Raw genomic sequence first — 27,939 nt, 5'->3', positions numbered from 1 at the left:
TTTCAGTCATTCATTTAGAAAATGCAGATATTTAATGAATGATTTAAAAATGACATGCATGACTATACAACGCAAAAACTGAAAAAGATCATCTTGCCTTTCCCATTTTGAGCTCACAGTTAGCTTCGTAACTGAATCCCTCACTGTCCCACACAGCTTGGTATTTATACGCTGAACAGAAATGCAGCAATGGACTGTACCTTTGTTATTCTAATGATTTAGGAGTAAAAATCAGCGATAACAGAAACAAAACACCTGACATGAGTTACAAATACATACCTGAAAGACAATGATGTGTCATGGATTTTTTTTTAATTTGCTTGCTCCTCATTTCCCTTGTACTCTGGTGGAGTGGGTTTGGGCTTTAGGGAGAAACTAAGAATGAAATCCAATGCATCTCTGATAGTCTGGTTTGAATACTCTTTGGACAACTGTGACTGTAAATCAGTTTCTGACAATCGGTTCAGCAATTGCTTTATAACAGCATTAGACCTGATAGAGAAATGAGGGCAAACTGTAAGAACAAAGGAACAAGAGCAGGGCCTTTCAGCCCATCAGGCAGCTGCTATCTCCTGGGTCAGAAGTCACACGACACCAGGTTATGTTCCAATGGGTTTATTTGAAATCACAATCTTTTGGAAAGCTGCTCCTTTGCCTTGCCATATCTTTCACATTTCTAGCTAACAGCCAGGTGAGTTTCTCACTGAGTGGTAGCAAACTGCCAATTCTGGGGGATTATTGCTTGTTAGAAGTGTCAATAATGTCACAATTTGAATCATTAACAATCACATTCCAATTATCCCAAATGTGCCAAGCAAGTGGGAGATTGAGAATTCTTGACATGGAAGTCAGAGTGGGACGTGGGGGCTTCAGCTCACTGCTTGCTCCGAAGGACCTCCCTGGGACATTGGGCACCATGCCAGACTGACATTTCCACCTTCAGGTGCACAACGGCTTTTTACACCTGATGTGGGTGCCAAGGGTACTGGCAAATTCTGGGATGAGCCAGCTCTGGAGGGTTGTTTGGGAATGGTGTGTGATAAGATGGAACTGGAATCAGACAAGGAGGGTCAACACAGGGGTGGGGTCAGTAATTAATAAGGTACACTTGATAAAATTCAACAAGAATATTTACTAGACCTCCAAAACCACTCTGCACAACCTGCACTGAGATAAATAAATATTAGATCCTGCCCAAGGCGGTCTATAGCTGTAATCTCTGTCAAAAGGAAACTCAGATCTGCTTCGAGGAAACTCTTCTTGCTGCTCTGCAATTGCATCTTTGCTGTTGCATTGCTGCCTCTTTCTGCCTTCCACAAGTATTGGCTCTCACCTACCACATCCCTCCAAACCACCAACACTCTCTGCCCTCTGTGTTTCCTACTTGCTCACCTGGAAGGCCTGTCCTGAGCATGGACCAGCCCCTGAGTGATTACTGTGCAATCCGCTAACTAACTTACTGCCAGAATTAATCCCCAGAACTTGATCTGAAGATTGATCGAGACCTAATTTGTGGACCATTAGGTCACAGATCTCCAGACCCTGATTGCACTGAGCATGTAACTGAACTAAACCAACCCCCTGGACTGAGATTGGATGAGGTCCACGACTGACTTGGCTGTATCCCTGACTGACCTGAGGCTCTTTGACAGAAGTGAGGACTACTCCCCTGAGACTTTTAGAAAGGATTGTCTGTTTGGAGTGTGTTTACTGGCATGTATTTCCGCCTGGGAACCCTCCAACCACAAGGGATGAACTCAGATTTCTCCAATTTCCTCATTTCCCCTCCCCCCATCTTGTCTCAGTCGATTCCCTTGAACTCAGCACCGCCCTCCTAACCTGCAATCCTCTTCCTGACCTCTCCGCCCCCACCCCACTCCGGCCTATCACCCTCACCTTGACCTCCTTCCACCTATAACATCTCCATCGCCCCTCCCCCAAGTCCCTCCTCCCCACCTTTTATCTTAGCCTGCCTGGCACCCTCTCCTCATTCCTGATGAAGGGCTCCGGCCCGAAATGTCGAATTTCCTGTTCCTTGGATGCTGCCTGACCTGCTGTGCTTTAACCAGCAACACATTTTCAGCTCATGTACTGTGACTGTACAGTGACAGGTCTGTCCCCTTTGATTGGTTGGTGCTGAGAAACGTGATAAGTTGTCTGGCTTTCTGTCTATGCTAAATAGCAAAGCAAGACAGAACTACTGCGAGCAGGTAAGTTTCGAATGAAATGGCAAAGTGCAAAAAGGCTACGCAAGACATGGCAGAGATGCTGTCAGCATTCTAGTTATTGCGAAGTGAGTGTGAAAAGGAAGTGAGCTAAAAGCCCTGAGATACACTGCAGTCCAGTGCATGAGGTAGGTGTATATCCTTGTGCGGAAAGCAGACTGGCAGTAGCATTGCAGTGCAAAGTTCAGTGAGTTCCAAATTGCCATGTTAAAGTTCCAAACTCTATAGTAAGCATGTCTGAGATATGTCCTGATGCTGTGGTGAGGCTGGTACTTTATCAGTGCCAGCATCCATGAATAGAAGGTGTGCAAGTGGTCCCAGATCATGGCCAGTACCCAAAGGTGCTTGGGAAAATTGGAAGCCTGGAGAAGATGCTGGTGAGCTACAGCCTACAGGTATTCCCTATGAGTTTCATTTTGGGAACTGGCATCATCTAAACTCGGAGGTCTGTGCAGCAACAGGGACAATGAGAGGCACCACATGTTTTGGGGCCACAATTACTTTCAATATGTATTAATGACTTGGATGGGGGAAATAAATGTGCTAACGCTAAGTTTGTGGATGACACAAAAAATAGTTGGAGGGTAAGTGGTGAACATGAAACAAAGAGTCCATAGAGGGATATAGACAGGTTAATGTGAGTGTGCAAAGGCTTGGCAGATGGAATGTAGTCTGGTGAAATGTGAGGTTCTGCCCTTTGTCAGGAAGAATATAGGAGCTGAATATTACTTCACTGTGGAAAGAAGGCAGAAAGTTGTGACACAGAGGGATTTGGAGGTGCTCATGTATGAAGAGCTGAATGCTAGCATCCAAGTTCAGAGTGCAATTGGGGATGCAAATGAACGGTGGGCATTAATTTTAAGGGGAGTGGAGTATAAAAATGGGAGGTTTTGCTAAAACTGTAAAAGGCACTAGTTAGGCCATGCCTAGAACATTGTGAATGTATTTTATTCCTTTCTCTGAGGAAAGATATTTTAGATTGGAGACAATTCAGAGGAGGTTCTCAAAATTGATCACAGATACAGAGGAACTTTCTCATAAGGAGACATTGAACAGTTTGGGCCTGTTATTGGAGTTTAAAAGAATGGGAGGTGGCCTTATTGAAATGTATGAGATTCTGAAGGGGCTTGTCTTAAGGGGTTGGTACAGGGTAGATGCTGAGAAATTATATCCCCTTATGGGTGAGTCCAGAGCCAGAGAACATAATCTCAGTGTCAGTGGTCACCCAGTTCAGGTAGAGACAAGGGGGATTTCTTTTCTCAGTGGGTGGTGAATTTATGTAGTTCTTTACTGCAGAGGGTTGTGGAGGTTGCTTTGTTAAGTATATTCAAAGCTGGGATAGATAGATCTTCTTTAAGTAAGAGAAGAAAAGGTTATGGGTGTGAAGCCGGAAAGTGGATTTTAGGATTATCAGATCAACTGAGACTTCATTAAATGGTGGCGCAGACTGTCTTTGGGTTGAAAGGCCTGTTTCTACTCCAATGCCTTATTGCCTTGTGATGTTATGATTAATACATGCACAAAGAGACTTCACCAGTTACTACTGAAACTCTAATCTGGTTGTAGAAACTTTAAGGAGAGAGTTAGAATGTAATTTGAAAGTTGTGAATTTCACTTTCTAATTCTTGCCGTAGTCTCCCAACTCTTTCGGCCTTGCCCACGTTATTCAGATGTGCAAATTCTGCCCAACACCTGTTTCTCTCTCCACAGAGAGGTCCTTGTCAGTCATATTTCCATCGATTTTGTATTAGCAACATCTTTTTTTGAATGAGGACTTATCGACTTTAGGATTTTAAAGTGTCTGCAGAACCTGTGTCTTATGGGGACAGTTTGAGGTCTGAAAACCGTGGTACATCATGGTCTGACATCATGAAAAAAATGGTGTCTAGGTTCCATAACGAAATCAGGTTTGATATCCGGGATGCATTAGGCTCTGATATCAGTGGTATGTTGAGGTCAGAATTCATTGGTATGTTGGATCTGGTATTAATGCAACTTTTGGGCCTGTTTTCCTGCCCGCATTGGTGTCTGACCTTAGAGGTGCCTTGTTGTTTCAAATATTTGATACATTGGGGTATGATTTCAGGAGAATTTTGGGGGCTGTGAACTCCAGGAAAAAGTCTATAAACCATGAACAATCACCAAAATCAGAGCAAAAGCCAGTAGTCGCAAGTTGTAGTAACCAGAATATACATTATTTGCAGAATCTTGGACTTGTTCTGGTAACTGCAGAAGAAAGACTTCTCTCTGTAGATAGTTTGATTAGAGATGTCCCAAAATGATCTGATGATAAAGTACAAGGAAAATGCAGTGATCATAATATGGTAGAGTTCAGTCTGCAGTTTGAAAGAGAGAAGGCAAAATCGGATGTAATGGTGTTACAGTTAAGTAAAGGTAATTATGAGGGCACGAGAGAGGAACTGACAAAAAATAGACTCGAAGCAGAGCATAGTGGGGAAGACAGTAGAGCAAAAATGGCAGGAGTTTGTGGGTATAATTGAGGACACTGTACAGAGGTTCATCTCCAAGAAAAGAAAGATTATCCGGGGAGGGATTAGACAACCATGGCTGACAAAGGAAGTCAGGAAATGTATTAAAGAAAAAGAGAGATCCTATAAAGTAGCTAAGAACAGTGGGAAATCAGAAGATTGGGAAGGATACAAAACCAAACAGAGGATAACAAAGAGTGTAATAAGAAATGAGAGGATCAAATATGAAGGTAGGCTAGCCAGTAATATTAGAAATGATAGTAAAAGTTTCTTCCAGTACATAAGAAACAAACGACAGGCAAAAGTAGACATTGGGCCACTTCAAACTGATGCTGGAAGCCTAGTGATGGGAGATAAGGAAATAGCAGGAGAACTTAACAAGCAGTTTGCGTCAGTTTTCACAGTGGAAGACATGAGTAATATCCCAACAATTAAAGGGAGTCAGGGGGCTGAGTTGAGTATGGTTGCCATTAGAAAAGAGATAGTGCTAGAAATGCTAAAAGGTCTTAAAATTGATAAATCTCCTGGCCCCGATGGGATACATCCTAGAGTTCTGAGAGAGATGGCTGAGGAAATAGCGGAGGCATTGGTTGACATCTTTCAAGAGTCACTGGAGTCAGGGAAAGTCCCGGATGATTGGAAGATCGCTGTTGTAACCCCCTTGTTCAAGAAAGGATCAAGACAAAAGATGGAAAACTATAGGCCAATTAGCCTAACCTCGGTTGTTGGTAAAATTCTAGAATCCATCATTAAGGATGAGGTTTCTAAATTCTTAGAAGAGCAGAGTCTGATTAGAACAAGTCAACATGGATTTAATAAGGGGAGGTCGTGTCTGACAAACCTGTTGGAATTCTTTGAAGAGGTGACGAGTAGGTTAGACCAGGGAAACCCAGTGGATGTGGTCTATCTAGACTGCCAAAAGGCCTTTGATAAGGTGCCACACAGGAGGCTGCTGAGCAATGTGAGGGCCCATGGTGTTTGAGGTGAGCTACTGGGATGGATTGAGGATTGGCTGTCTAACAGAAGGCAGAGAGTTGGGATAAAAGGTTCTTTTTCGGAATGGCAGCTGGTGACAAGTGGTATCCCGCGGGGTTCAATGTTGGGGCCACAGCTGTTCACATTATATATTAATGATCTGGATGAAGGGACTGGTGGCATTCTCGTGAAGTTTGCAGATGATATGAAGTTAGGTGGACAGGCAGGTAGTACTGAGGAAGTGGGGAGGCTACAGATGGATCTAGATAGTTTGGGAGAGTGGTCCAGGAAATGGCTGATGGAATTCATCGTGAGCAAATGCGAGGTCTTGCACTTTGGCAAAAAGAATAAAAGCGTAGACTACTTTCTAAACGGTGAGAAAATTCGTAAAGCCAAAGTACAAAGGGATCTGGGAGTGTTAGTCGAGGATTCTCTAAAGGTAAACATGCAGGTTGAGTCGTGATTAAGAAAGCGAATGCAATGTTGTCACTTATCTCAAGAGGGTTGGAATATAAAAGCACCGTTGTGCTACTGAGACTTTATAAATCTCTGGTTAGGCCCCATTTGGAGTACTGTGTCCAGTTTTGGTCCCCACACCTCAGGAAGGACATGGCACTGGAACGTGTCCAGCGGAGATTCACACAGATGATCCCTGGAATGGTAGGTCTAACATATGAGGAACGGCTGAGGATCCTGGGATTGTATTCATTGGAGTTTAGAAGATTAAGGGGAGACTTAATAGAAACTTACAAGATAATACATGGCTTGGGAAGGGTGGACGCTAGGAAATTTTTTCCGTTAGGCGAGGAGACTAGGACCTGTGGACACAGCCTTAAAATTAGAGGGGGTCAATTCAGAACAGAAATGCGGAGACATTTCTTCAGCCAGAGAGTGGTGGGCCTGTGGAATTCATTGCCGCGGAGTGCAGTGGAGGCCGGGACGCTAAATGTCTTCAAGGCAGAGATTGATAAATTCTTGATGACACGAGGAATTAAGGGCTAGGGGGAGAATGCGGGTAAGTGGAGTTGAAATGCCCATCAGCCATGATTGAATGGCGGAGTGGACTCGATGGGCCGAATGGCCTTACTTCCACTCCTATGTCTTATGGTCTTATATTGGGTCTCAAACATCTGAAAGGCCAGGCATTGTTTAATATGGCATTGATGAAAGGGGATTAGAATGCCTTTGAAGCCATACTGATGTTTGATTATTTAAGCATTCTTCAGCAATTTTCTGATATGATTACCATGTAATATAGATTCTCCTATTATTTTTGACTGCAAAAAAAATAGAGATTGAAGGTCTGGAATAACATTAGAATTATTAATGTTTTACTTCTTTGAAAATTATTGTTTTATGAACAGTGACTTCAAATTGGGGCTTTTGATTGTTCAATGTATGCTGGTTGCTTGTCATTATTGTGGCATTTGATCGTTTTCGATTTGCAAATACTCAATCAAAAATTTGACGGCTAAAGCATTGTGATGACTTGAATCAATCATATTTAACTGAAGTTATGACACCAGGAAGGGTAATGACCATATTTATGGTGAAATGTATATGCCGGTATATGTTCTACATGTATTCAAACCAAGTGCTACTTATAATCTTTGTTATTGTACAGCTTAATGAATGACATATGCAATGTATTTGTCTCATCAATTTTGCTTTATTTATACTTCAAGATATTTCAGTTACACTGAGGAGTATTTCAGCAAGATAGCCAGATTTTGAATGCCATTTAGAAATCCCTCATGCGCCTGAAAGACCCAACAGTTGAGTTGTAGCCTCCCCAGTCACTGTATCTCCTGTATTCACCGGGTCTCATGAAGTACTGTCGCCCTCTGTAGTTGGGATGTTCATAGAAGATCCAGTAACCATCCATCACATGGCAGGAGTGGATGTCACGGTAACGGAAACGATCGTAGACAGATGGACAGTCATCCATGAATTCCATCATCTGTCCTCCAAAGTCAGGCCTCTCATAAATCCTCATTCTGTAGGAGCCTCCTCGGTACTACAATAAATATTTTAAATCATCTTCAATTTATAAGCATGAAAGTGCACATCTAGTAATGCAAATCACTTAAGAAGAAAGAGATACAAGAGTAGGCATTCAGATTTGACCGATCTATTACCCAAGATATAAAGTTCAAAATCACACAACACCACGTTATAGTCCAACAGGTTTAATTGGAAGCACACTAGCTTTCAGAGCGACGCTCCTTCATCAGGTGATAGTGGAGGGCTCGATCATAACACAGAATTTGTAGCAAAACTTTGCAGTGTGATGTTACTGAAATTATACATTGAAAAATTGATTGTCTGTTAAGCCTTTCATCTGTTAGAATACAGTGATAGTTTCACGTCTTCCATGTGTAAATCACAAAACCTTCTTTTAAAAATTGCATTCGCGGGTTAGCTGTTAACAATGGTGATAGCTGGACAATATGTTGAAGGTGTTAGCCCCCTGTGTTCTCTCTCTATGCCCTGATGTTTAGATTGATTCTAATCTAAAAAGTGAGATAACAGAGTTTTACATCAATTCATGCAATTTTTGAGCCCAGAGTTCTACATGAATGTATGCTGTTTTACAGCAAAGTGCAATGTAACTCTGCAAGTACAAATTCACCCCACAAAATATATGTGTGCATGTGGGTCTTTGTCTGTCTGTGTGTGTCTGTCTGTCTGGGGTGGGGGTTGTGAGTGTGAGAAAGTGTGTGTGTGTGTGTGTGTGTGTAGTGAGTGCAGAGTGTCTTAAGTCTGTGAGAGGGTGCATGTGTGAATGTGGGAGTGTGTGGTTGTCTGTGTGCGCATTTGTGTGTACCTGTGTCTCCATGTGTATGTGAGAGTGTGTGTGTGTAGGGATATCTGTGTGTGTGTGTAGTGCAATGGTGATCACCTGTAATGTGACATGAACCCAAGGTCCCGGTTGAGGCCCTCCCTATGGGACCGAACTTAGCTATCAGCCTCTGCTCGGCCACTTTCCTCTGCTGCCTGTCCCGAAGTCTACCTTGAAGGATGGTCACCCGGAAGTACTCAAGGATGCCCTCACAAGAACGGGGTACAATGCTCAACTCATTGACTGCCAATTCTGACGTGCCACAGCAAGTAACCGTTATGACCTCCTCAGGAGACAGACACGTGCTGCAACTGACAGGGTACCCTTTGTTGTTCAGTACTTCCCAGGGGCTGAAAAATTACACCATGTTCTTCGTGACCTGCAACACATTATCAATGAGGATGAGCACCTCACCAAGACCTTCCCCACACCTCCACTACTTGCCTTTAAACAACTGCCGAGTCTCAAACAGATCATTGTTCATAGCAAAGTGCCCGGCTCTCAGGACAACTCCATACAACCCTGCCATGGTGGATGCTGCAAGACGTGTCAGATTGTGGACATAGATGCCATTATTACGCATGGCTACACCTCCCAACTAGTACATGGCAGGTACTCACGTGACTCAGCCAACGGCATCTATCATATACGTTGCAGGCAAGGATGCCCGGAGGCATGGTACATTGGGGAAACCGAGCAAAGGCTACGACAACGGATGAATGGGTATTGCACAACAATCAACAGACAGGAGGGTTCTCTCCCAGTTGGGGAACACTTCAGTGGTCCAGGACATTCAGCCTCGGACCTTTGGGTGACCATCCTCCAAGGTGGACTTCGGGACAGGCAGCAGAGAAAGGTGGCCAAGCAGAGGCTGATAGCTAAGTTCGGTACCCATAGGGAGGGCCTCAACTGGGACCTTGGGTTCATGTCACATTACAGGTGATCACCATTGCACTATACACACACACAGATATTCCTACACACACACACACACATACATATACACACGGACACAGGTACAGACAGATGCGCACAGATACTTGCAGAGTTACATTGCACTTTGCTCAAAAACTGCACATATTCATGTAGAACTCTGAACTCAAAAACTGCATGAATTTATGTAAAACTCTGTTATCTCACTTTTTAGATTAGAATCAATCTAAACATCAGGTCATAGACAGAGAACACAGAGGGCTAACACCTTCAACATATTGTCTAGCTATCACCATTGTTAACAGCTAACCTGAGAATGCAACTTTTTAAAAAAGGTTTTGTGATTTACACATGAAAGAAGTGAAACTATCACTGTATTCTAACAGATGAAAGGCTTAACAGACAATCAATTTTTCAATGTATAATTTCAGTTACATCACACTGCAAAGTTTTGCTATAAATTCTGTGTTTCGATCGAGCCCTCCACTATCACCTGATGAAGGAGCGTCGCTCCGAAAGCTAGTGTGCTTCCAATTAAACCTGTTGGACTATAACGTGGTGATGTGTGATTTTTAAACTTTGTACACCAGTCCAACACCGGCATCTCCAAACCAAGATATAATATATGTTAATATATCTGTCTTGGCAACATTTTGTACTGACTTCAAATGTTCAATATATTAAGTCGAACGATCATGAAATCGGATGTCCAAGTTGACTATAACACAACACACTTTTACTCCAGTTACTATGAAAATGATACAGTGCACCTAAAGCTGTTGTTCCTCTTTCATTGGGATGTCATTTTTGATACACACGGAACAAGCTGGTTGGTTTAATAAGGATCAGGTCAATGGGAGAACTGCTCTGCTTTTTCATTTTCAACTCTTGTCACATAAGCCAGTTGCAAGAGCGAAATGCAGACCTGAGCTGTTGAGCTTTCAGTTCATCTTGTTGGAGACAGAATCTTTACCCAGTTCTTACAGGGCACATTAGACCATGGTGGGAATGCCAGGTTTGAAGAGGAAGACCTCCAGTACCAGGAATATCAGCTTCCATGGCTCAATCAAAGCTTGCCATGTCTAATTGAAGGTGGTACATCCACTGAGAAAAGTGTCTGGATCAGTGGTGCTGGAAGAGCACAGCATCCAAAGTGCAGTGAAATCGACATTTCGGGCAAAAGCCCTTCATCAGGAATAAAGGCAGTGAGCCTGAAGCGTGGAGAGATAAGCTAGAGGAGGGTGGGGTTGGGGAGAAAGTAGCATGGAGTACAATGAGTGAGTGCGGAAGGGGATGAAGGTGATAGGTCAGGGAGGAGAGGGTGGAGTGGATAGGTGGAAAAGGAGCTAGGCAGGTAGGACAAGTCCGGACAAGTCATGGGGATAGTGCTGAGCTGGAAGTTTGGAACTAGGATGAGGTGGGGGAAGGGGAAATGAGGAAACTGTTGAAGTCCACATTGATGCCCTGGGGTTGAAGTGTTCCGAGACTGAAGATGAGGTGTTCTTCCTCCAGGCATCTGGTGGTGAGGGAGCGGTGGTGAAGGAGGCCCAGGACCTCCATGTCCTTAGCAGAGTGGGAGGGGGAGTTGAAATGTTGGGCCATAGGGCGGTGTGGTTGATTGGTGCTGGTGTCCTGGAGATGTTCCCTTAAGTGCTCTGCTAGGAGGCGCCCAGTCTCCCCAGTGTAGAGGAGATCGCATCGGGAGCAACGGATACAATAAATGATATTAATGGATGTGCAGGTAAAACTTTGATGGATGCGGAAGGCTCCTTTAGGGCCTTGGATACAGGTGAGGGAGGAGGTGTGGGCACAGGTTTTACAGTCCTTGCGGTGGCAGGGGAAAGTGCCAGGATGGGAGGGTGGGTTGTAGGGGGGCGTGGACCTGACCAGGTAGTCACGGAGGGAACGGTCTTTGTGGAAGGTGGAAAGGGATGGGGAGCGAAATATATCCCTGGTGGTGGAGTCTTTTTGGAGGTGGCGGAAATGTCGGTGGATGATTTGGTTTATGCGAAGGTTTTGTAGGGTGGGAAGGTGAGCACCAGGGACATTCTGTCCTTGTTACGGTTGGAGGGGTGGGGTCTGAGGGCGGAGGTGCGGGATGGGGATGAGATGCGTTGGAGGGCATCTTTAACCAAATGGGAAGGAAAATTGAGGTGTCTAAAGAAGGAGGCCATCTGGTGTGTTCTGTGGTGGAACTGGTCCTCCAGGGAGCAGATATGGCGGAGGCGGAGGAATTGGGAATACGGGATGGCATTTTTGCAAGAGGTAGGGTGGGAAGAGGTGTAATCCAGGTAGCTGTGGGAGGTGGGGGGTTTGTAAAAAATGTCAGTGTCAAGTCGGTCGTCATTAATTGAGATGGAGAGGTCCAGGAAGGGGAGGGAGGTGTCAGAGATGGTTCAGGTAAATTTAAGGTTACGGTGGAATGTGTTGGTGAAGTTGATGAATTGCTCAACCTCCTCGCGGGAGCACGAGGTGATGCCAATGCAGTCATCAATGTATTGGAGGAAGAGGTGGGGAGTGGTGCCGGTGTAATTACGGAAGATCAACTGTTGTTGTGGTTCTGTTCGCCGAACTGGGAGTTTTTGTTGCAAACGTTTCGTCCCCTTTCTAGGTGACATCCTCAGTGCTTGGGAGCCGACTGTGAAGCGCTTCTGTCATGTTTCCTTTGGCATTTATAGTGGCTTGTCTCTGCCGCTTCCGGTTGTCAGTTGCTGTCCGCTGGAGTGGCCGGTATATTGGGTCCAGGTCGATGTGCTTGTTGATAGAGTCAGTGGATGAGTGCCATGCCTCTAGGAATTCCCTGGCTGTTCTCTGTTTGGCTTGCGCTATAATAGTAATGTTGTCCCAGTCGAATTCATGTTGTTTGTCGTCTGTGTGTGTGGCTACTAAGGATAGCTGGTCATGTCGTTTCATGGCTAGTTGGTGTTCGTGGATGCGGATTGTTAGCTGTCTTCCTGTTTGTCCTATGTAGTGTTTTGTGCATTCCTTGTATGGGATTTTGTACACTACGTTGGTTTTTCTCATGCTGGGTATCGGATCCTTTGTCCTGGTGAGTTGTTTCTGAGAGTGGCTGTTGGTTTGTGTGCTGTTATGAGTCCTAGGGGTTGCAGCAGTCTGGCTGTCAGTTCGGAAATGCTCCTGATGTATGGTAGTGTGGCTAGTCCTTTGGGTTGCGGCATGTCCTCGTTCCGTTGTCTTTCCGCAACCTAAAGGATGTGTGATGCATGAGGAATTGTGAGGGGCAGAAGTGACTGTGGGAGTGGCTGTGATGGGGGCGGAAGTGACATCATCAATCAGCATGGGGGTGGTAGCTGCATCAGCCGCATGTCTAATGGCGTCTAAGTCATTTCCGAGGCCAGGGGAATCTTCTGGAATGTTTGAGGAGCGCTGGTTATGGAGGTGGGAAGATAAAAGTTTGTTGTACTTACAGTTTTTGATGTTTGAGATGGAATTGAAATACTGTTTGTTGAAAATATGAATTCTCCTGAGGATGTAGTACTGAATGGGTCCTTTGCAATTCTGAGAGAGTGTGGCCCTCAGCTGAGGCAGGGCTGACTGTAGAGAGGTTAGGTGCTGGCGCATTGCTGCAAGCATGGAGTGGAGGATCTTGAAGGAGAACTGTTGCTGGTGTTTTTGAATCTGTAGTCTGAACTGTTTGTCCTGTTCGAGTACGAACTCTACTGGTTTAAAGGTGGTCCGGAGTTCATGTGGGATGAGTTGGTTATGGAGGCAGGCACTGAGGAAGCAAATGTGGCTGTGGTAGTGAGTTTGTTTCACGACATGGTTGAAGAGCTTCAGGGCAGAGGAAATAACCTGGGAGTTGCAGTGGGAGAGGGAGTCCCTGAGATTCTTGTAGAGAGAGGAGGAAAACTTCTTCAAGGCAGGCATCCTTGCAAGAGGATTCGCAGAAGGGTTAAAATCAACGAGGTAAAAACAATGATTGCAGATGCTGGAAACCAGATTCTGGATTAGAGGTGCTGGAAGAGCACAGCAGTTCAGGCAGCATCCAAAGTGCAGCAAAATTGACGTTTCGGGCAAAAGCCCTTCATTAGGAATAAAGGCAGTGAGCCTGAAGCATGGAGAAAAATGTATCAATCCCTGGATGGCTGAAGGTGGGCAACACCGATGAGGTTCAAATGAGAGATAAGAGAAGGGTGCAAAACTCATTTTTAAAAAGTCACCATGCTCACACAGATGACCCTATCTCTGGAGCAAGTGGGACCTGAACCCAGAGGTGAGGACACTACCACTGCACCACAATTTTATGTTGGACTGTTTCAATAATAAGCAAAGTGCTCTTTAATCCTCATAGATCATAAATAGAAATCCTGGTGAGGTATCAAAAGGCATTATCTCCATGAATTATATCATTGACCATATGGTTTCTTGCAGATAAAACCGAGGTAGAAGGAATAACATGTTGTACAAAAGTAATACACCACATGCAGATTAAAATGGGGCATTTGATAAAATATGGATGCACCATGAATGCAAGAAAAAGGGAATCCAATTTGTCCAATATTTAAATAAAGAATGGGAACAATGTTGTTCATAGATGAATGAAGGTTATACTATATCTGTACACATGCGATGTACAGCAAATAACATAAAACATATCAAAAAATAATTTCAGATCATGCCTGCTCTCAGACATGAGTTTATAACTTACATGTGGGTAGGAGCGACATGACCTGACACAGTCATTGAATCCCATCCAGCGCTGGTAGTCAGGATACTCTCCCCTGGTCAGAACATACTGGTATCCCATGTAATTGGGTTTCTCATACACCACCCACCAGTCACTGTCAACACGGATGGAGTTACAGCGGCTGAAGTAAGGGGACAGGTCGGCACAGTCACTGCTGCACTCATAGTGCCGTCCCTGGAAGTTCCTGTCCTCGTAAAAGATGATCTAGAAAATATAGATAAGGGACAATTACAAGTCAATAAGTGAGCAAACCTGGGAGTTTTAATAAATAATTCTGTCGCAAAGCAGAAATTGAAATCGTTAAGTCGTACCTTTCCCATCTTGATCTCCTGGTTAGCTAAGGAGTTAGCTGCATGAAGCACTAACTCGTGGAGCTTGGTATTTATAGGATTGTCAAAAAGGGCTTCCTGTATCTTTGTCATTAAAATGAATCAGGAGTGAAAAATCAGCAGAAAAGCATGTCTATAGAATAGCATTGTTTGAAAAAAAAACCTGCATTCATTTTAACAGCAGCATCACTAATTCCCTCATTTTGCCTTTACGTAATTTTAATTGTCCCATAACAAACAAGTTGAAGAATGAGAGCTTGTGATGTTTCTGCAAGCTGTTGTGGATGGCAATTGCCCACAAAATGCTGAAACACAGCTCTGCTGAATTGTGTATTTCTTTTGGTTTCAAATGACAATTATCTGCATTATTTGTGTTTTTTTTAAATAAAGGCAAGTTTGCATGCTGTAGTTCATTATTGTGACCTGATGCTTTTGACCATCAGGAATTTTCTCTGTACTTGTGCACATGAGGAACAAAACGGGGCAGGAATTGAATGAAAGGGGTTTTAAGGCCATGTGATCATAGAGCGTGGGAAGGCATGGGCTACTGCCGAAGGGGGTTCAGTTAGGTGCTGTTCAGTGGGGGTTGTTCCATAATGGTGTTTGGCATAGCAAAACTATAGGTCTTGGGCTCCAGGGGTAAACTGGGATTTATGGGGCTCATTCAAACTTGTTGGTGTTTACAGTGAGCACAAGGCTTAAAGGAATATGAAGGTTTGAGAGGAATCACCTAGATTTACTGGCTGATTCTGTAACTCACTCTCTGAAACACTCGCTGTGCTGTCCCTCATCCTCACATTAATCATAAATGAGCAATGAAAATGAAAAATGGCTGCCAACTCACCTAAAGTGGGCGGATTAAGTGTGCTTTTCTTTTGTGTGAGGGAGCAGTCTCCACTTGAGGGAGATGTAAGGTTCTTCAAGCATTAATCAAGTATGCCTTTAGCACAAGCTAAAAGTATTTGTAAACTCAAAATTCTGCACGTGTATCTTAGGCAAGGACCAACTAAAAATCCTGGGCACAAGCAATTTTTACCATGACATTGATCATTAGAAATTGATCGGAATAATCTATGAAGCAGAAGTAATCACAGGCTTCCTATAAAATGTCATCTGTGGTCCCCAAATCACAAATACATTCTAAGGCCTCATGGACTACACAAGAGCAGCTGTCCTCACACCGAGAACTGTGGGTTGAGTGTGAAGAAAATGAAATAACTGATCCTGCTAGACTTACAATCTCCTATGGTATGTGTGCAACCTGACTTGTTTAGCATACATCCATGAAGGTCAATGACCTTAAAGGTCTATGTGGAGGCATCCCATCACTCTTCTTGTCAGAGGAAGGGCTTATGCTCGAAACGTCGAATTCCCTATTCCTGAGATGCTGCCTAACCTGCTGTGCTTTAACCAGCAACACATTTTCAGCAGAGGACTCCATGTCCCAGTGTTTGGGGATAACAGTAAGTTGTCATTTGTCTGTACTCCAACTGCTGCCTGATCATATTCCTAAGGACCTGCTTTGTTTCCAATTATCTCCACACAGGCCTAATTGGAAGCACCACCAATGGATCCAGAGCTAGCAGCTGTTAATGGCCCTGTGGCCATAGCAATTATTGAAGAACACATGCATCCAGAAGCCCAGGAGCAGTAGCATTGAATGTCAAACAGTCTTCAAGAACAGAGCTACAGAAAACCCCCCTTCCCCCACCCCACTGCATCCTCCTCCTTAGACAAAGACCAAACATGGATACAATGGAATGCATTCTTCCTTTAAGACTGTGGTGGGCCATGCAAATGGTCTCCTCAGAGTGAGATTTTCATGCTTGGACAGAGTGGGGCTCCTTATACTACACTGCAGACAGTTGGTACCACATCCTCCTTGTGTGCTGCATTTTAGACAACTGACACATGCCAAAAGAGGAAGTGAAGGATGATAAGCTGCTGTGAGAGCAGCAATATTCACCTGAGAAGAAGATGAAAAAATCATTCAGGGGCAATATCACTTACTCAGTGATTAAGTGCAGCAGCAGGCAGAACATGTCACACTGGACTTCTTTAGCAACAGCTTCTATTGTAACTGAGTTAAATAAAGCCATCATTGACTGTTAATATTTTGACGCTTGAAAGGCAAGCAGCCCCTCTTTATTCACAAATGAAAAGGCAGCTCTTTGGTTTCTTCTTTCTTCCCATCCTAATGTGTAATAAAAGTCATGACTATGAGTTGTTAAAAGTTTCACAACATCTAGTGTTGCTACTTTCAGGCATGACGATGTTTTATGTCAGTACGTGCATTATTTAGATTACTTTAGATTACTTACAGTGTGGAAACAGGCCCTTCGGCCCAACAAGTCCACACCGACCCGCCGAAGCGCAATCCACCCATACCCCTACAGTTACCCCTTACCTAACACTATGGGCAATTTAGCATGGCCAATACACCTGACCCGCACATCTTTGGACTGTGGGAGGAAACCGGAGCACCCGGAGGAAACCCACGCAGACACGGGGAGAACGTGCAAACTCCACACAGTCAGTCACCTGAGTCGGGAATTGAACCCAGGTCCCTGGCGCTGTGAGGCAGCAGTGCTAACCACTGTGCCACCGTGCCACCCTTAAAGAAAGAGCAGCAATTCTTCAGATAGATCACTAAGGACAGGTAGCCTGTTTAGCTTCATTCTTGTCGATGAGCTAAAATGACATTTGATGGGGCAGCTGATTATGTAAAGTGAAACATCCCTCAGCCTGTGATGCTCCAGGGAAAATAGCCTCAGCCTATTCAGCCTCTCTCTGTAATACAAATCTTCCAACCCTGGCAACATCCTTGTAAATCATTTCTGAACTCTTTCAAGTTTCACAATATGAGACAAGAATTGTAAGCAATATTCCAAAAGTGGCCAAACCAATGTCCTGTACAGCTGCAACATGACCTCCCAACTCCTACACTCAATACTCTGTCCAATAAAGGAAAGCATACCAAACCCCACCTTCACTATCCTATGTACCTGCACCTCTACTTTCAAGGAACTATGAAACTGCACCCAGAGTCTCTTTGTTTGGCAACAGACTCCAGGATCTTATCATTAAGTGTACACATCCCGCTCTGATTTGCCTCACCAAAATTTAACAGCTCACATTTATCTAAATTAAACTCCAACTGCCAATGCTCAGCTTATCGGTCCATCTGATCAAGGTCCTGTTGTACTCTGAGATAACCTTCTTTCCTGTCCACTACAGACCTTGCCTTCCCATAAACATGTAGATTCCGTCCCTCAGGATTCCCTCTGACAACGTACTCACCGCTGACATCAGGCTTACCAGTTTATAGCCCCCTGGCTTTTCCTTATTATGTTTCTTAAATATTGGCACGACATTAGCTATCCTATAGTCTTTTAACTTCTCACCCATAGTTAACGATGATGCAAATATCTTCTTTACCTTGAACTTGCAGAGAGTTAAGGGTGGCAGGCAGGAAGTACATGAATAAGACACTTCTGGAGTGTCATGAGGTGAGACTTCTATGGGTTGGTCTGTATGTGGTTCCTCCTTTGGCTGGCACCACCCTGTCAACTTGTGAAGAAGGGTTGTCGAGAGTGATGTCAAGCTTCCTCATCCCCTCTTTGCTTTGCTACAGCTGCTGTGCATTAGGCTTCACAACTCATTAAAATGGAACATGTTTTAACAATGTGCTAAGTAACAACTTCAATTGAAGAAACTCTCTGGCCCTGAGAAACTTGTACAATCGCAAGTGTTTCCACTATAGTAAAAATACCATGGATGTTTAGCATTATTTTTTAAAGTTTGCTTTTAATATTTCAGTTCTGAATGTGTAATATCCCCATCGCTATTTCCACATCTGTAAAATTTATAAAAAGTGTAGGCTTTTAACTTGCTTTGTTGGATGTAAGAATGCGTTATTTTGGTTGGGTGCTTGTCTTGTTGAAAGACATCTGTTGAAAGTCACTTTGAAGTCTTCCACTAGCTTGATGCTAAATTCCAAATAGGTTTGGGGAAAATGAAATCCACTCTAAAGAAATGGCTAGTTTTTTTTGACGATCAGTAGTGAGCACCATCATTTCACAACTGATTACAAAATTGGAGTCAACAATTCTGTTGTTTCAATCCATTGAAGTCAGCATTAACTTTATTGTTAAATACAGTATTTTAAAAAAAGACACACTTGTTGGCCTTACAACATGAGTGAACATTTACAATAGGGAAAACAAACAGTTATGAATAGCTGAACATCAATTAATTAATCTGTAAAGAGTGAAGAAAATGTTATGGCAAGCTGATAATGGCAATGGCAATGATTGGGCAGTACAAAATGAAATGACTTCCACTTCTGGGTCTATGTACATACCTCAAAAGCAATGGATATTAACCTGGTAAATAATTAAATATGTAGAGGAAAACCAAGGGAGTAAAGCTTGACTAAAAATCTGGAGAGGAGCTCAATGATGGACAAATGTCACAATGTGTCATCTTCCTGGCAACTTTGGAAACAAAGTCACTGCCAAGTGTAATGCTTTGCGTGCAATGCTATGAACTCAACCATGGAACTCGAAAGGGGTCCCTGGCAACTGGCAGCCTAGGGCTTCCACAATTTTTTCCCAGGTTTACGTCATTGGATGGCATTCTTATTGCACTACAGAGATCATTAAAAGCAATTTAATGATAAAGGAGCTATTATGAATTTATCCAATAGAGCATGGCAGAGAGACTTCACTAAAGAGCATTCCATGAGAAATTGACTCAGTCACCATGATTGAACAGTAGATTGCAGGAGAGCCCGGTGAGAAAGAGCATTATAATACTCAAGGTGTATTGTAGTTAAGACAGATGAGCTTATAGCCTGGATCAGTGCATGGGACTGTGATGTTGTAGCCATTACAGAGACTTGGTTGAGAAAGAGACAGGACTGGCTGCTCAACTTTCCAGGGTTTTGTTGTTGAGATGAGATAAGAGAAGAAGATAAAAGATGTGTAGGAGTTGTATTATTAATCAGAGAGAATGTCATATCTGCACTCAAAGGACATGCTGGAGATTTCATCCACTGAGTCAACATGGTGCAATCACTCTGCCAATTTTGTATCCATGCTGCTACTGTCTCTATTATACCATGAGCTATTACTTTCCTCACCATACTGTTGAGTGACACTGTATCAAACACATTCTGGAAATCTGTATATGTCATCAACAATTTACCCTCATTTAGCCTCTCACATCTTCAAAACATTCCAGTTAGATAGTTAAAAATGATTTCCATGTTTAGAAATCCATGCCTACTCTCCCTAATCAACCCATTGTTTTCTATATGACTACTACTTCTATCATGAATAATTGCTTCTACCATCTTCCCCACACCAAAGGTAATCTGACCGCTCTATAATTGCTATGATTATCCTTACAGCTTTTCTCCAACAAGGTTGTAGTGTTTGTAATTTGCTAGTTTTCCAGCACTTCTTCTGAGTCCAGGGAAGACTACCAGATGGTGATCACTGTCCTCACAATTTCTAATTCCACTTCCTTCAAAATCCTTGAATGCATCGCATTTGGTTAAATTTAAGTTCCTTGTCAAATTTAAGTACTGATAATGTAAGACTTCTTCATTCTATTTGGGGGAATGAATCAGTCAGTGTCTTTGGGGTCAGGTGGTTCAGTTGGGTGTCTAGGTTTATGCGGGAAGGGGAGTCAAACTTTCAATGAGGGTTTGTGTTGTTGGTCATACTGGGTATTGGCTGGGGTCAGTGTGAGTAATTAATAATTGGGGGGGGGGGATGTGGAGAGGAGCAATCCTATAGGTAGACACGAGATAGAGCAAATTTGCATTCCTTTAAGCTTTCTTCACTAATTCTTCATCCAAATAAGTAGGAACTCTTGAAAGTGTCTGACATTAAGTCAGAGTAGATGATGTTTTCTGGAGGATTCCAGATACCATTTAATTGCCAATCGAAATTGTAACATTTCCAGGCCAATCTGCAAAGTCAGTGTATCAGGATTTCTGAGGGGTCCTGATGACCATTTACATTTGGTTTTTGACTAATCAGAGACTGGAAGATCTGGGCCTCTACATTATTCTTAGAAAGCATTTTAAACTGTTAGGGATGAACATTAAACATGACAATATGTTGCTCATTGGCATTTCCTGTTTCTGAAATTCTTCAAAGTGTAACTAATTTGTAAATTAATGGTTCAGCTGCCAATATCCTATTTGTCTACTCTTTTCTAAAGAGACCATGGCTTTTCATTGAACAATATATCTGGTGATTCAGCAGTGAAATTGAAACGTGTACATTTGGAGACTCATAACACATTCGGAACAAACATTGCTTAAGTTTCAGATAATCAGAGACTAATTATGAGAGATATCATTTGAAGTCATCCCAATGAAGAGGTTTTGGGTGTGGTCCAAGCTTGTAACAGAATGTCCTCCTCTCTCCTGATGCTTGCCTTCTCTCTATAATGTTCCATTGCACCTTGGGATATGGAATGGTCTATTGCTCCCGCAATGCTGAGCCCAGATTGTTGGTCAAATTCTCTTCCCTCTTTCAAAAGCAACACCGCAAAGTTTGACTATCCTCCCCAAAAGATGTACTTTTTTTTTCTGTGTAACAACTTCGGGTGTTGCATCACTTTAATGGTGCTAGAGTAATACAAAGCTGTAATCTAACAAGAAAAGCAGTGATATAATTTTTTCTTCATTTATTACAGATGAAGAGGATGCCAGCCAAGCTATTATTTGTTGCCCACCCCCAATTGCACTCAAGAAGGTGGTGGTGTGTTGCATTCTTGAAGAACAGTAGCCCACATAGAGGTACACACATAAGGCTGTTAGAAAAGGAGTTTTAATTTTTTTATTCAGTGATAGTGATGGAAGGGTGGTAGAGTTGAAAGTTAGGATTGTGCGTGTTTGGAAGGAGAACTTGCAGGAAGTGGTGTACCTATGCATTTCCTTTCCTTGTCCTTCAAGATGGTAGAGGTGACAGGCTTGACAAGCTCGGTGGAAGGAGCTTTTGTGAGTTATTGCAGTGCGTCTGTTAGCTCAGTTGGCTGTATGGCTGGTTTGCAATGCAGAGTAACTACAATAGTGTAGGTTCGATTCCTGTATTGGCTTGGCTCACCAGGGAGGCCTTGCCTTTTGATTGAAGTGTGGTGACCCTCAGGATAAATTCATCACTAGTCATTTCTCTCTAATGAATAGCAGCCTATGGGACTAGGGTGACTTTCATCTTGGAGATGGCTTACACTCTTGCCACTGTGCCTTGTTAGTGGAGGAAATGAATGGTGAATGTACTAAACAAGTCAGCTAAATTGTCCTGGATGGTGTTAAACTCCTGAAATGCTGTTGGAGTTTCGCTTGTCCAGGCAAGTGGGAAGTATTCCATCACATTAACAAGTGCCTTTAGATGTAAGCCAATAAACAAACCAAGACTCTTTAAACCATTGCATTGTTTACACTTGTATTATTCACTTTAAACGGTGTAACTGTGAATTTAGTTCCATCCTACTAATGAATGTAAATTGGTTGAAGTAAAGATCCATAAGTCAAGGTTTTATAACATGAGAGGGTAATGAAGAAACCTGATTGAAGAACTGCCTTGTGGAAATGAGAGCAGGAGGGTAGGATGCGAAGCTATTGGTTAAGATGCATAATTTTGCCAAAGTCTGCAAAGTATTTTAAAAAAAATGGTGGATTTGTCTCAGAGAACAGTGCCTCATTGTTCCTACAACCATAAAGGTGAGAGAGTCGAAGATAACACTTCAGAGACTCACCTGTTTTACTCCAAATGTAACCTTGAAGAGAGGCCCAGAGAGCATTCATCTGGAAAAAGCTTCAAACAGGTCAGTGATGTAATTAAAAACCAGCTAAATGGGCCAGAGCCAGATATTACCGTATGTGGAACAGTCATAGTAAGGGAAGGGGCAATCTTTGGGGTAAAGGACTCATGGTTGCAGCTGGGTACAGCAGACGGGTAATTTGCTCTGAAATCACATCAAGGGAACTGTTGTTGGATTGACCACCTGAGGGAGATCTTGATTTGTGGGACTTGTAAGCAAGCAAAGTCATTGTGAGTATGTGCCATTGTTTGGTGGCGTAATAAAGGGGTCCCTTGCTAAACAGAACTATATCCCAAGTTGTTGTGAGCCACTAATGGGCCAGAATCTACCCTCTAGGAAACAGATTGTTAAAAAGCATTTTGAGCAGGTGGCAGGTCATTTTTTTTGTTCAGAATTCTGAGCCTCTGAACTGGTCTTGCAGCCAGGGGCAAGTTCAGAAATCAAAGGCACTGATGTTGATCCTGGCCCAGACCTTCGGCCTCTCACCAGAACAGAGTGACCCTGCTTCTGACCTGAACAGACTAAGTCAACAAGAGCCTTCGGCCCCTTTAATGGACTCTAATGGGCCTCTCTGTCACGGGCATGACTTGAAGCCATGGCATTGACATGGCTGATCCAGTTCAGTTTCTGTTGGGAGTAGGAGATGCACATATTTGATTGGGAATATAACAATCTGTTTGCGGACACCAAAGACTGGCCACCTATTCACTATAATAAGGCAGTTATTTAACATTAAAAGAACCAGTTTACTTTGTCTTACATTTAATTTATGAAACGACTATAAAATAATGTTATAACATGCTGCTTTTTTTTAGAATTCTCCAATTTTGAAATTTAGAATGAGCTTTCCTTTGTTTTACATTTTATTCTGTCCTCCAGTTTACTCTTTCATTAAAATGTTATCATTAATTAGTAAATATTTGTGACTACGTTTTTAAGAGATATCTTTAATAAAGTGCATGATGTTTGATATTAGCAAGCACAGCTATCATTACAATGTCTACAAGTAAAACAAGCTAAATTAATTGTGTATATTCCTTTCTATTAATTTTAGGAATTGTTTCAATATGATAAATTATTATTAACTTGCTTTACTAAGTTATGTCACTGCACTTAAATTATTAGAAAAGGCTGTACATGATTTTCATAAAATTTCCAAATGTAGCAAGTTAGTAGTTCAATGATGGATGTTTTATTTGCATTCTGAAAATTATTTCAACGTAAAATAATGCTGAACAGCCACACTCTAGAAATCTCTCATTCGCCTGAAAGACCCGATAGTTGAGCTGTAGCCTCCCCAGTCACTGTATCTCCTGTATTCACTGGGTCTCATGAAGTACTGGCGCCCTCTGGGGTTGGGATGTTCATAGAAGATCCAGTAACCGTCCATCACATGGCAGGAGTGGATGTCACGGTAACAGAAATGATCATAGACAGATGGACAGTCATCCATGAATTCCATCATCTGTCCTCCAAAGTCAGGCCTCTCATAAACCCTCATTCTGTAGGAGCCTCCTCAGTACTGGAATACAGAGAGAGCGAATCACTACGGCAGGTTAAGAAGCCATTCATCCCACTGCAATTGAGCGCTTTCAAAATGCAATCCATTAAGACCCAGTCCTCCAGGCTACCTTTACAACCCACAATGTTTACACTTCCAAAATAGTTAACCAATTTCTCTTTCAAGTCAGCAATGGAATCTGTATTTCTAAACCTGAGATACTGGGAAAAAGTTAAAAAGAAATAAAAGATTGGGTTGTTTTTGGGGTTGGTGTATTAGTCTGCAGTACAGTGAAGACTGGAGGGAGGTCATGTTTTAATTTCCGGGAGTAAACCTGGGTGGCTTGAGTCAGACTCTTATTGGGGTGAAGTTACAAAGGTACGTTGTTCACACTTGGAGTCAATGGCAGAAACATATCTCTGCTAATGGTATATGGACAGCCATTGCCCAAACTCTCAGGAAGCTGTAAATGGTTTGTTATTGTTACAATTTTCTAAATGTTATGATTGAAATGTCTGTTTAGTTTTTTTGCTAAAAGAGAGTTTGGCAAAATAATGTTAGTTAGTTAGCATTTCTACTTGGATTTACGTTCTATAGGGTTGGACTGCAATGGGAATTGAGAAGGGAAACATCCAGAGCAAATGATTGTGAAAGATCAGGATACTAGTTTTCTGAAAGATATTCCTCGTATTCAGAGATAAGTCAGTCTGCCAGTATCTAAGGGAGATAGACAGAGAGAGAATGAAGCTAAAGACAGCCAGTCTCTATGGTCTGCCACACAGGAATCTGAATGGAACCTTATGATCAAATTGAAAACATTAAATTTTTAAGGATTGAGAGTGAGGCTGGCAGACTCACTTCCCTTGAGCCGTAGCCAAAACTTCAGGAAAATCTCTGACCATGAAAGATAGGTTTGGAGTTCAATAGCTTCACAGACACCAATCACATTTTCTTAAAAAAACATTCGATGATCAGCTGAAAGGATGACACCACTTTCACATTCAGGCCTTCATTATGACAAGCAATACTCAATAAAGATCACGTTGTCAGTGTCTTATCATTTTAATACAGAAGGGAACCTTCCCCCATTAGCTTTTAACCACAACTGCATGTCCTTTCCTACGATTATACTTCCCACGGTCTCCTACATGGACATTGTGTTCTTTCAGAGCCAGTCCAAAGTGATTCTTCACTCCAGATGGATTTATGTCCATTCCTTACCTTTCTCAATCCAGTAGCATTTTAATCCCCAAATCCACCCAGTGTTGACCTTCCAGGCTTTGGAAATATTAGATTTTAGATTAGACTTACAGTGTGGAAACAGGCCCTTCGGCCCAACAAGTCCACACCGACCCGCCGAAGCGAAACCCACCCATACCCCTACATTACCCCTTACCTAACACTACGGGCAATTTAGCATGGCCAATTCACCTGACCCGCACATCTTTGGACTGTGGGAGGAAACCGGAGCACCCGGAGGAAACCCACGCAGACACGGGGAGAACGTGCAAACTCCACACAGTCAGTCGCCTGAGTCGGGAATTGAACCCGGGTCTTCAGGCGCTGTGAGGCAGCAGTGCTAACCACTGTGCCACCGTGCCGCCCATACTGTGCCACCGTGCCGCCCATACTGTGCCACCGTGCCGCCCATAGTTTCTCTTTTATTTACTTTGTATGCCCTTCTTGACTTTAAAGAGTTCCATGAAATCTCATCCACTGTTTCCTGCTCCAAAGAGGAATTCCGGAGTTTCTCCAGTTTATCCATGTAACTGTAATCCTTCAACCCCGGGACCACCTGAGTGAATCCCTTCTCTGCCTTTCGAAGCCTTCACATCTTCTTCATGTACGTTGTCCTGAACTGGATACCTTCAGTTGGGATTGCATGAGTGTTTATATCAAATTAACACCAATTTAGCATTGGAACATTGTTAAAAGGATGGAAACCCTCCTGCAAAAATAAACAATTCCCATTAGCAATAAACAATTGGATCAACTTTGTCACTTGCCTGTGGGTAGGAGCGACATGACCTGACACATTCATTGAATCCCATCCAGCTGGTAGTCAGGATACTCTCCCCTGGTCAGAACATACTGGTATCCCATGTAATTGGGTTTCTCATACAGCACCCACCAGTCACTCTCAACACGGATGGAGTTACAGCGGCTGAAGTAAGGGGACAGGTCGGCACAGTCACTGCTGCACTCATAGTGCCGCCCCTGGAAGTTCCTGTCCTCGTAAAAGATGATCTGTGGGGAAACAGTTCAATTACAGATTAATAATGTAACAAGGTGAGGTACTTCTGCGTTGTGTAAAAATGTCCAATACTATGTGCGAATGATCTCTTTCAGTGCTGTCCTGATTGTGTGAACCAAAAGCATGAATCTTACTCTTCCCATTTTAGGTTCACAGTTGGACAGCTACTCAGTGAATGTGCCTCTGTTTCCTGGTATTTGTTTATATTCTGGTCTGAATGTAAAGGATACATCGCTATTCTGATCACTCAGGACTCGATATATCAGCAAAAATAAAATACAACCATGTTGTCCCATTCTGGGTAAAATTCACTTCTGTATATGTGCTTGAAAAATCACATGATCAGATCTTTTCGCTTTGTTTTTACCTCATTTTAATAATCCTGTTTGCAATTAATTTGAGCAAAGAGGCATTCCTGATGCTTCTTTGAGGTAATGGTATCACAAGCAATGATAATGCAGAATGTTCTCCTTTTCAGATGTGAGAAGAAAACTAAAGCATTCGATTTGAGTTTCTGGTTTAGCTTTTAAAAGTTTTAGTTTTATTCTTTTGTGATTTTCAAAAGTATTGGTGAATACACATGGAAATCGCTTCAAATTGTTCTGAGCATAAACATATCTACGCACATCAGTGTGATGGTTATAATAATGGTTTATTTTTCTGCAAAGCTTTTCAATGCTTTCCCACTGCTGTGTGAAGTTGTGTTTCATTGTGGCCCACATCAATCTGAATCTGAATCATTCAGATTTATTTTGGAGTCATTTGGAGTTGAAATTGGTGGGAGTCATAGGATACCTCAACACCTTGAATGGAAGGCTGGCTTGTAACGTTCTAACAGCACACTGGACTGCAACAATTACAGGATCTGACTCACCAGCACATTCTCAAACACATCAGGCATGAGCAACAAATATTGTGGTCGTCGCCTGTGATGCCCACACCACAAGGAAAAGTAAATACTGAAGTTAAAAAAAAAGTTAAGAACAGGGAAAGTTTTTTAAAAAACTTTTGACCAGACCCAGAAACTAAGCCTTATCAAAACCATTTCCATCCTTCCATGAGTGAGTTCAGAGAAACAGGCGGTTATTTCAAGAACCCAGTGGCAATATTCAAATTACATTAATCTTTGGAAACTGTGCAGGGGCAGAGGTGATCTATTGAACAAACCAAGCCTCACCCTACCAGTGTGGCTATGGAACTCTGCAAAAATAGACAACTGGGGACATTATACACTTTAGAATAACAAATTGCACAATTGAGAAAGAGTAGTAACCATTAGTCTGAACAAAGAACAATTGCAAAACTCAATTTTGACCAAAGTTTGAGTTGAAATAGAATACCTTTTCTCACAACATGCATCAATCCAAAGTCATGAACTACATAGAATCATAGATTCACTACAGCGTAGAAGGAGGCCATTCAGCCCATCGGGTCTACACCAACTTTTGAAATGCATCCCTCCAAGACCTACACCCTCTACCCTATCCCTGTAACCTTGCATTTCCCATGGTTAATCCACATAGCCTGTACATCCCTGGATGCTATGGGTCAATTTAGCATGGCCAATATACCTGACCGGCACATTTTTAAACTGTGGGAGAAAACTGGCACGCCCGGAGGAATCCCTCAAAGACACCGAAGAAAAATGTGGAAAATCCACACAGATAGTCATCCAAGGCTGCGATTGAGTCCCTGTCCCTGGTGATGTGAAGTGGCAGTGCAAACTACTGAGGCCCCATAACATTTATCAAGAAAAGGAGTGGAGTTTTATGCAGATATTGGAAGATTTCTTTTTGATTTTGTTATTATTGTCACATGTACCTCAGGAAGGATAACTCAGG

The 27,939-nt window shown here is 42.7% G+C and overlaps 1 protein-coding gene and 1 pseudogene across 3 annotated transcripts; both read right to left on the bottom strand.

The window, feature by feature from the left end:
* Nucleotides 1-7,430: 7,430 nt before the first annotated feature.
* Nucleotides 7,431-14,492, bottom strand: LOC132817542 (gamma-crystallin S-1-like). 3 transcript variants are annotated; one of them, XM_060828042.1, is made up of 3 exons: nucleotides 14,484-14,492; nucleotides 14,130-14,376; nucleotides 7,431-7,699 (listed from the first exon to the last, which is right to left on the bottom strand). In XM_060828042.1, exons 1-3 carry the CDS (start codon nucleotides 14,490-14,492, stop codon nucleotides 7,431-7,433), a joined length of 525 nt encoding a protein of 174 aa, XP_060684025.1. The 3 variants fall into 3 exon arrangements, with proteins under 3 accessions (XP_060684025.1, XP_060684026.1, XP_060684024.1); XM_060828043.1 differs by having other exon boundaries at nucleotides 7,431-7,696; XM_060828041.1 differs by having other exon boundaries at nucleotides 7,431-7,706; nucleotides 14,134-14,376.
* A 9,097-nt stretch (nucleotides 14,493-23,589) lies between these two features.
* Nucleotides 23,590-26,999, bottom strand: LOC132817640 (gamma-crystallin S-1-like; annotated as a pseudogene).
* Nucleotides 27,000-27,939: the final 940 nt, after the last annotated feature.

Source organism: Hemiscyllium ocellatum, chromosome 7, assembly GCF_020745735.1.
Source record: "Hemiscyllium ocellatum isolate sHemOce1 chromosome 7, sHemOce1.pat.X.cur, whole genome shotgun sequence".
Taxonomy (NCBI): Eukaryota; Metazoa; Chordata; class Chondrichthyes; order Orectolobiformes; family Hemiscylliidae; genus Hemiscyllium; species Hemiscyllium ocellatum.
Note: the sequence above shows the minus strand (reverse complement) of the source record. Positions and strands in the feature narration are given on the sequence as shown.

What these genes read in the sequence shown, in the direction of transcription:
- LOC132817542 (XM_060828041.1), bottom strand. An exon ending in CATGTCGCTCCTACCCACAT is followed by an intron (nt 7,707 to 14,133) that starts GTAAGTTATAAA and finishes TATTTATTGTAG; the next exon opens with TACCGAGGAGGCTCCTACAG.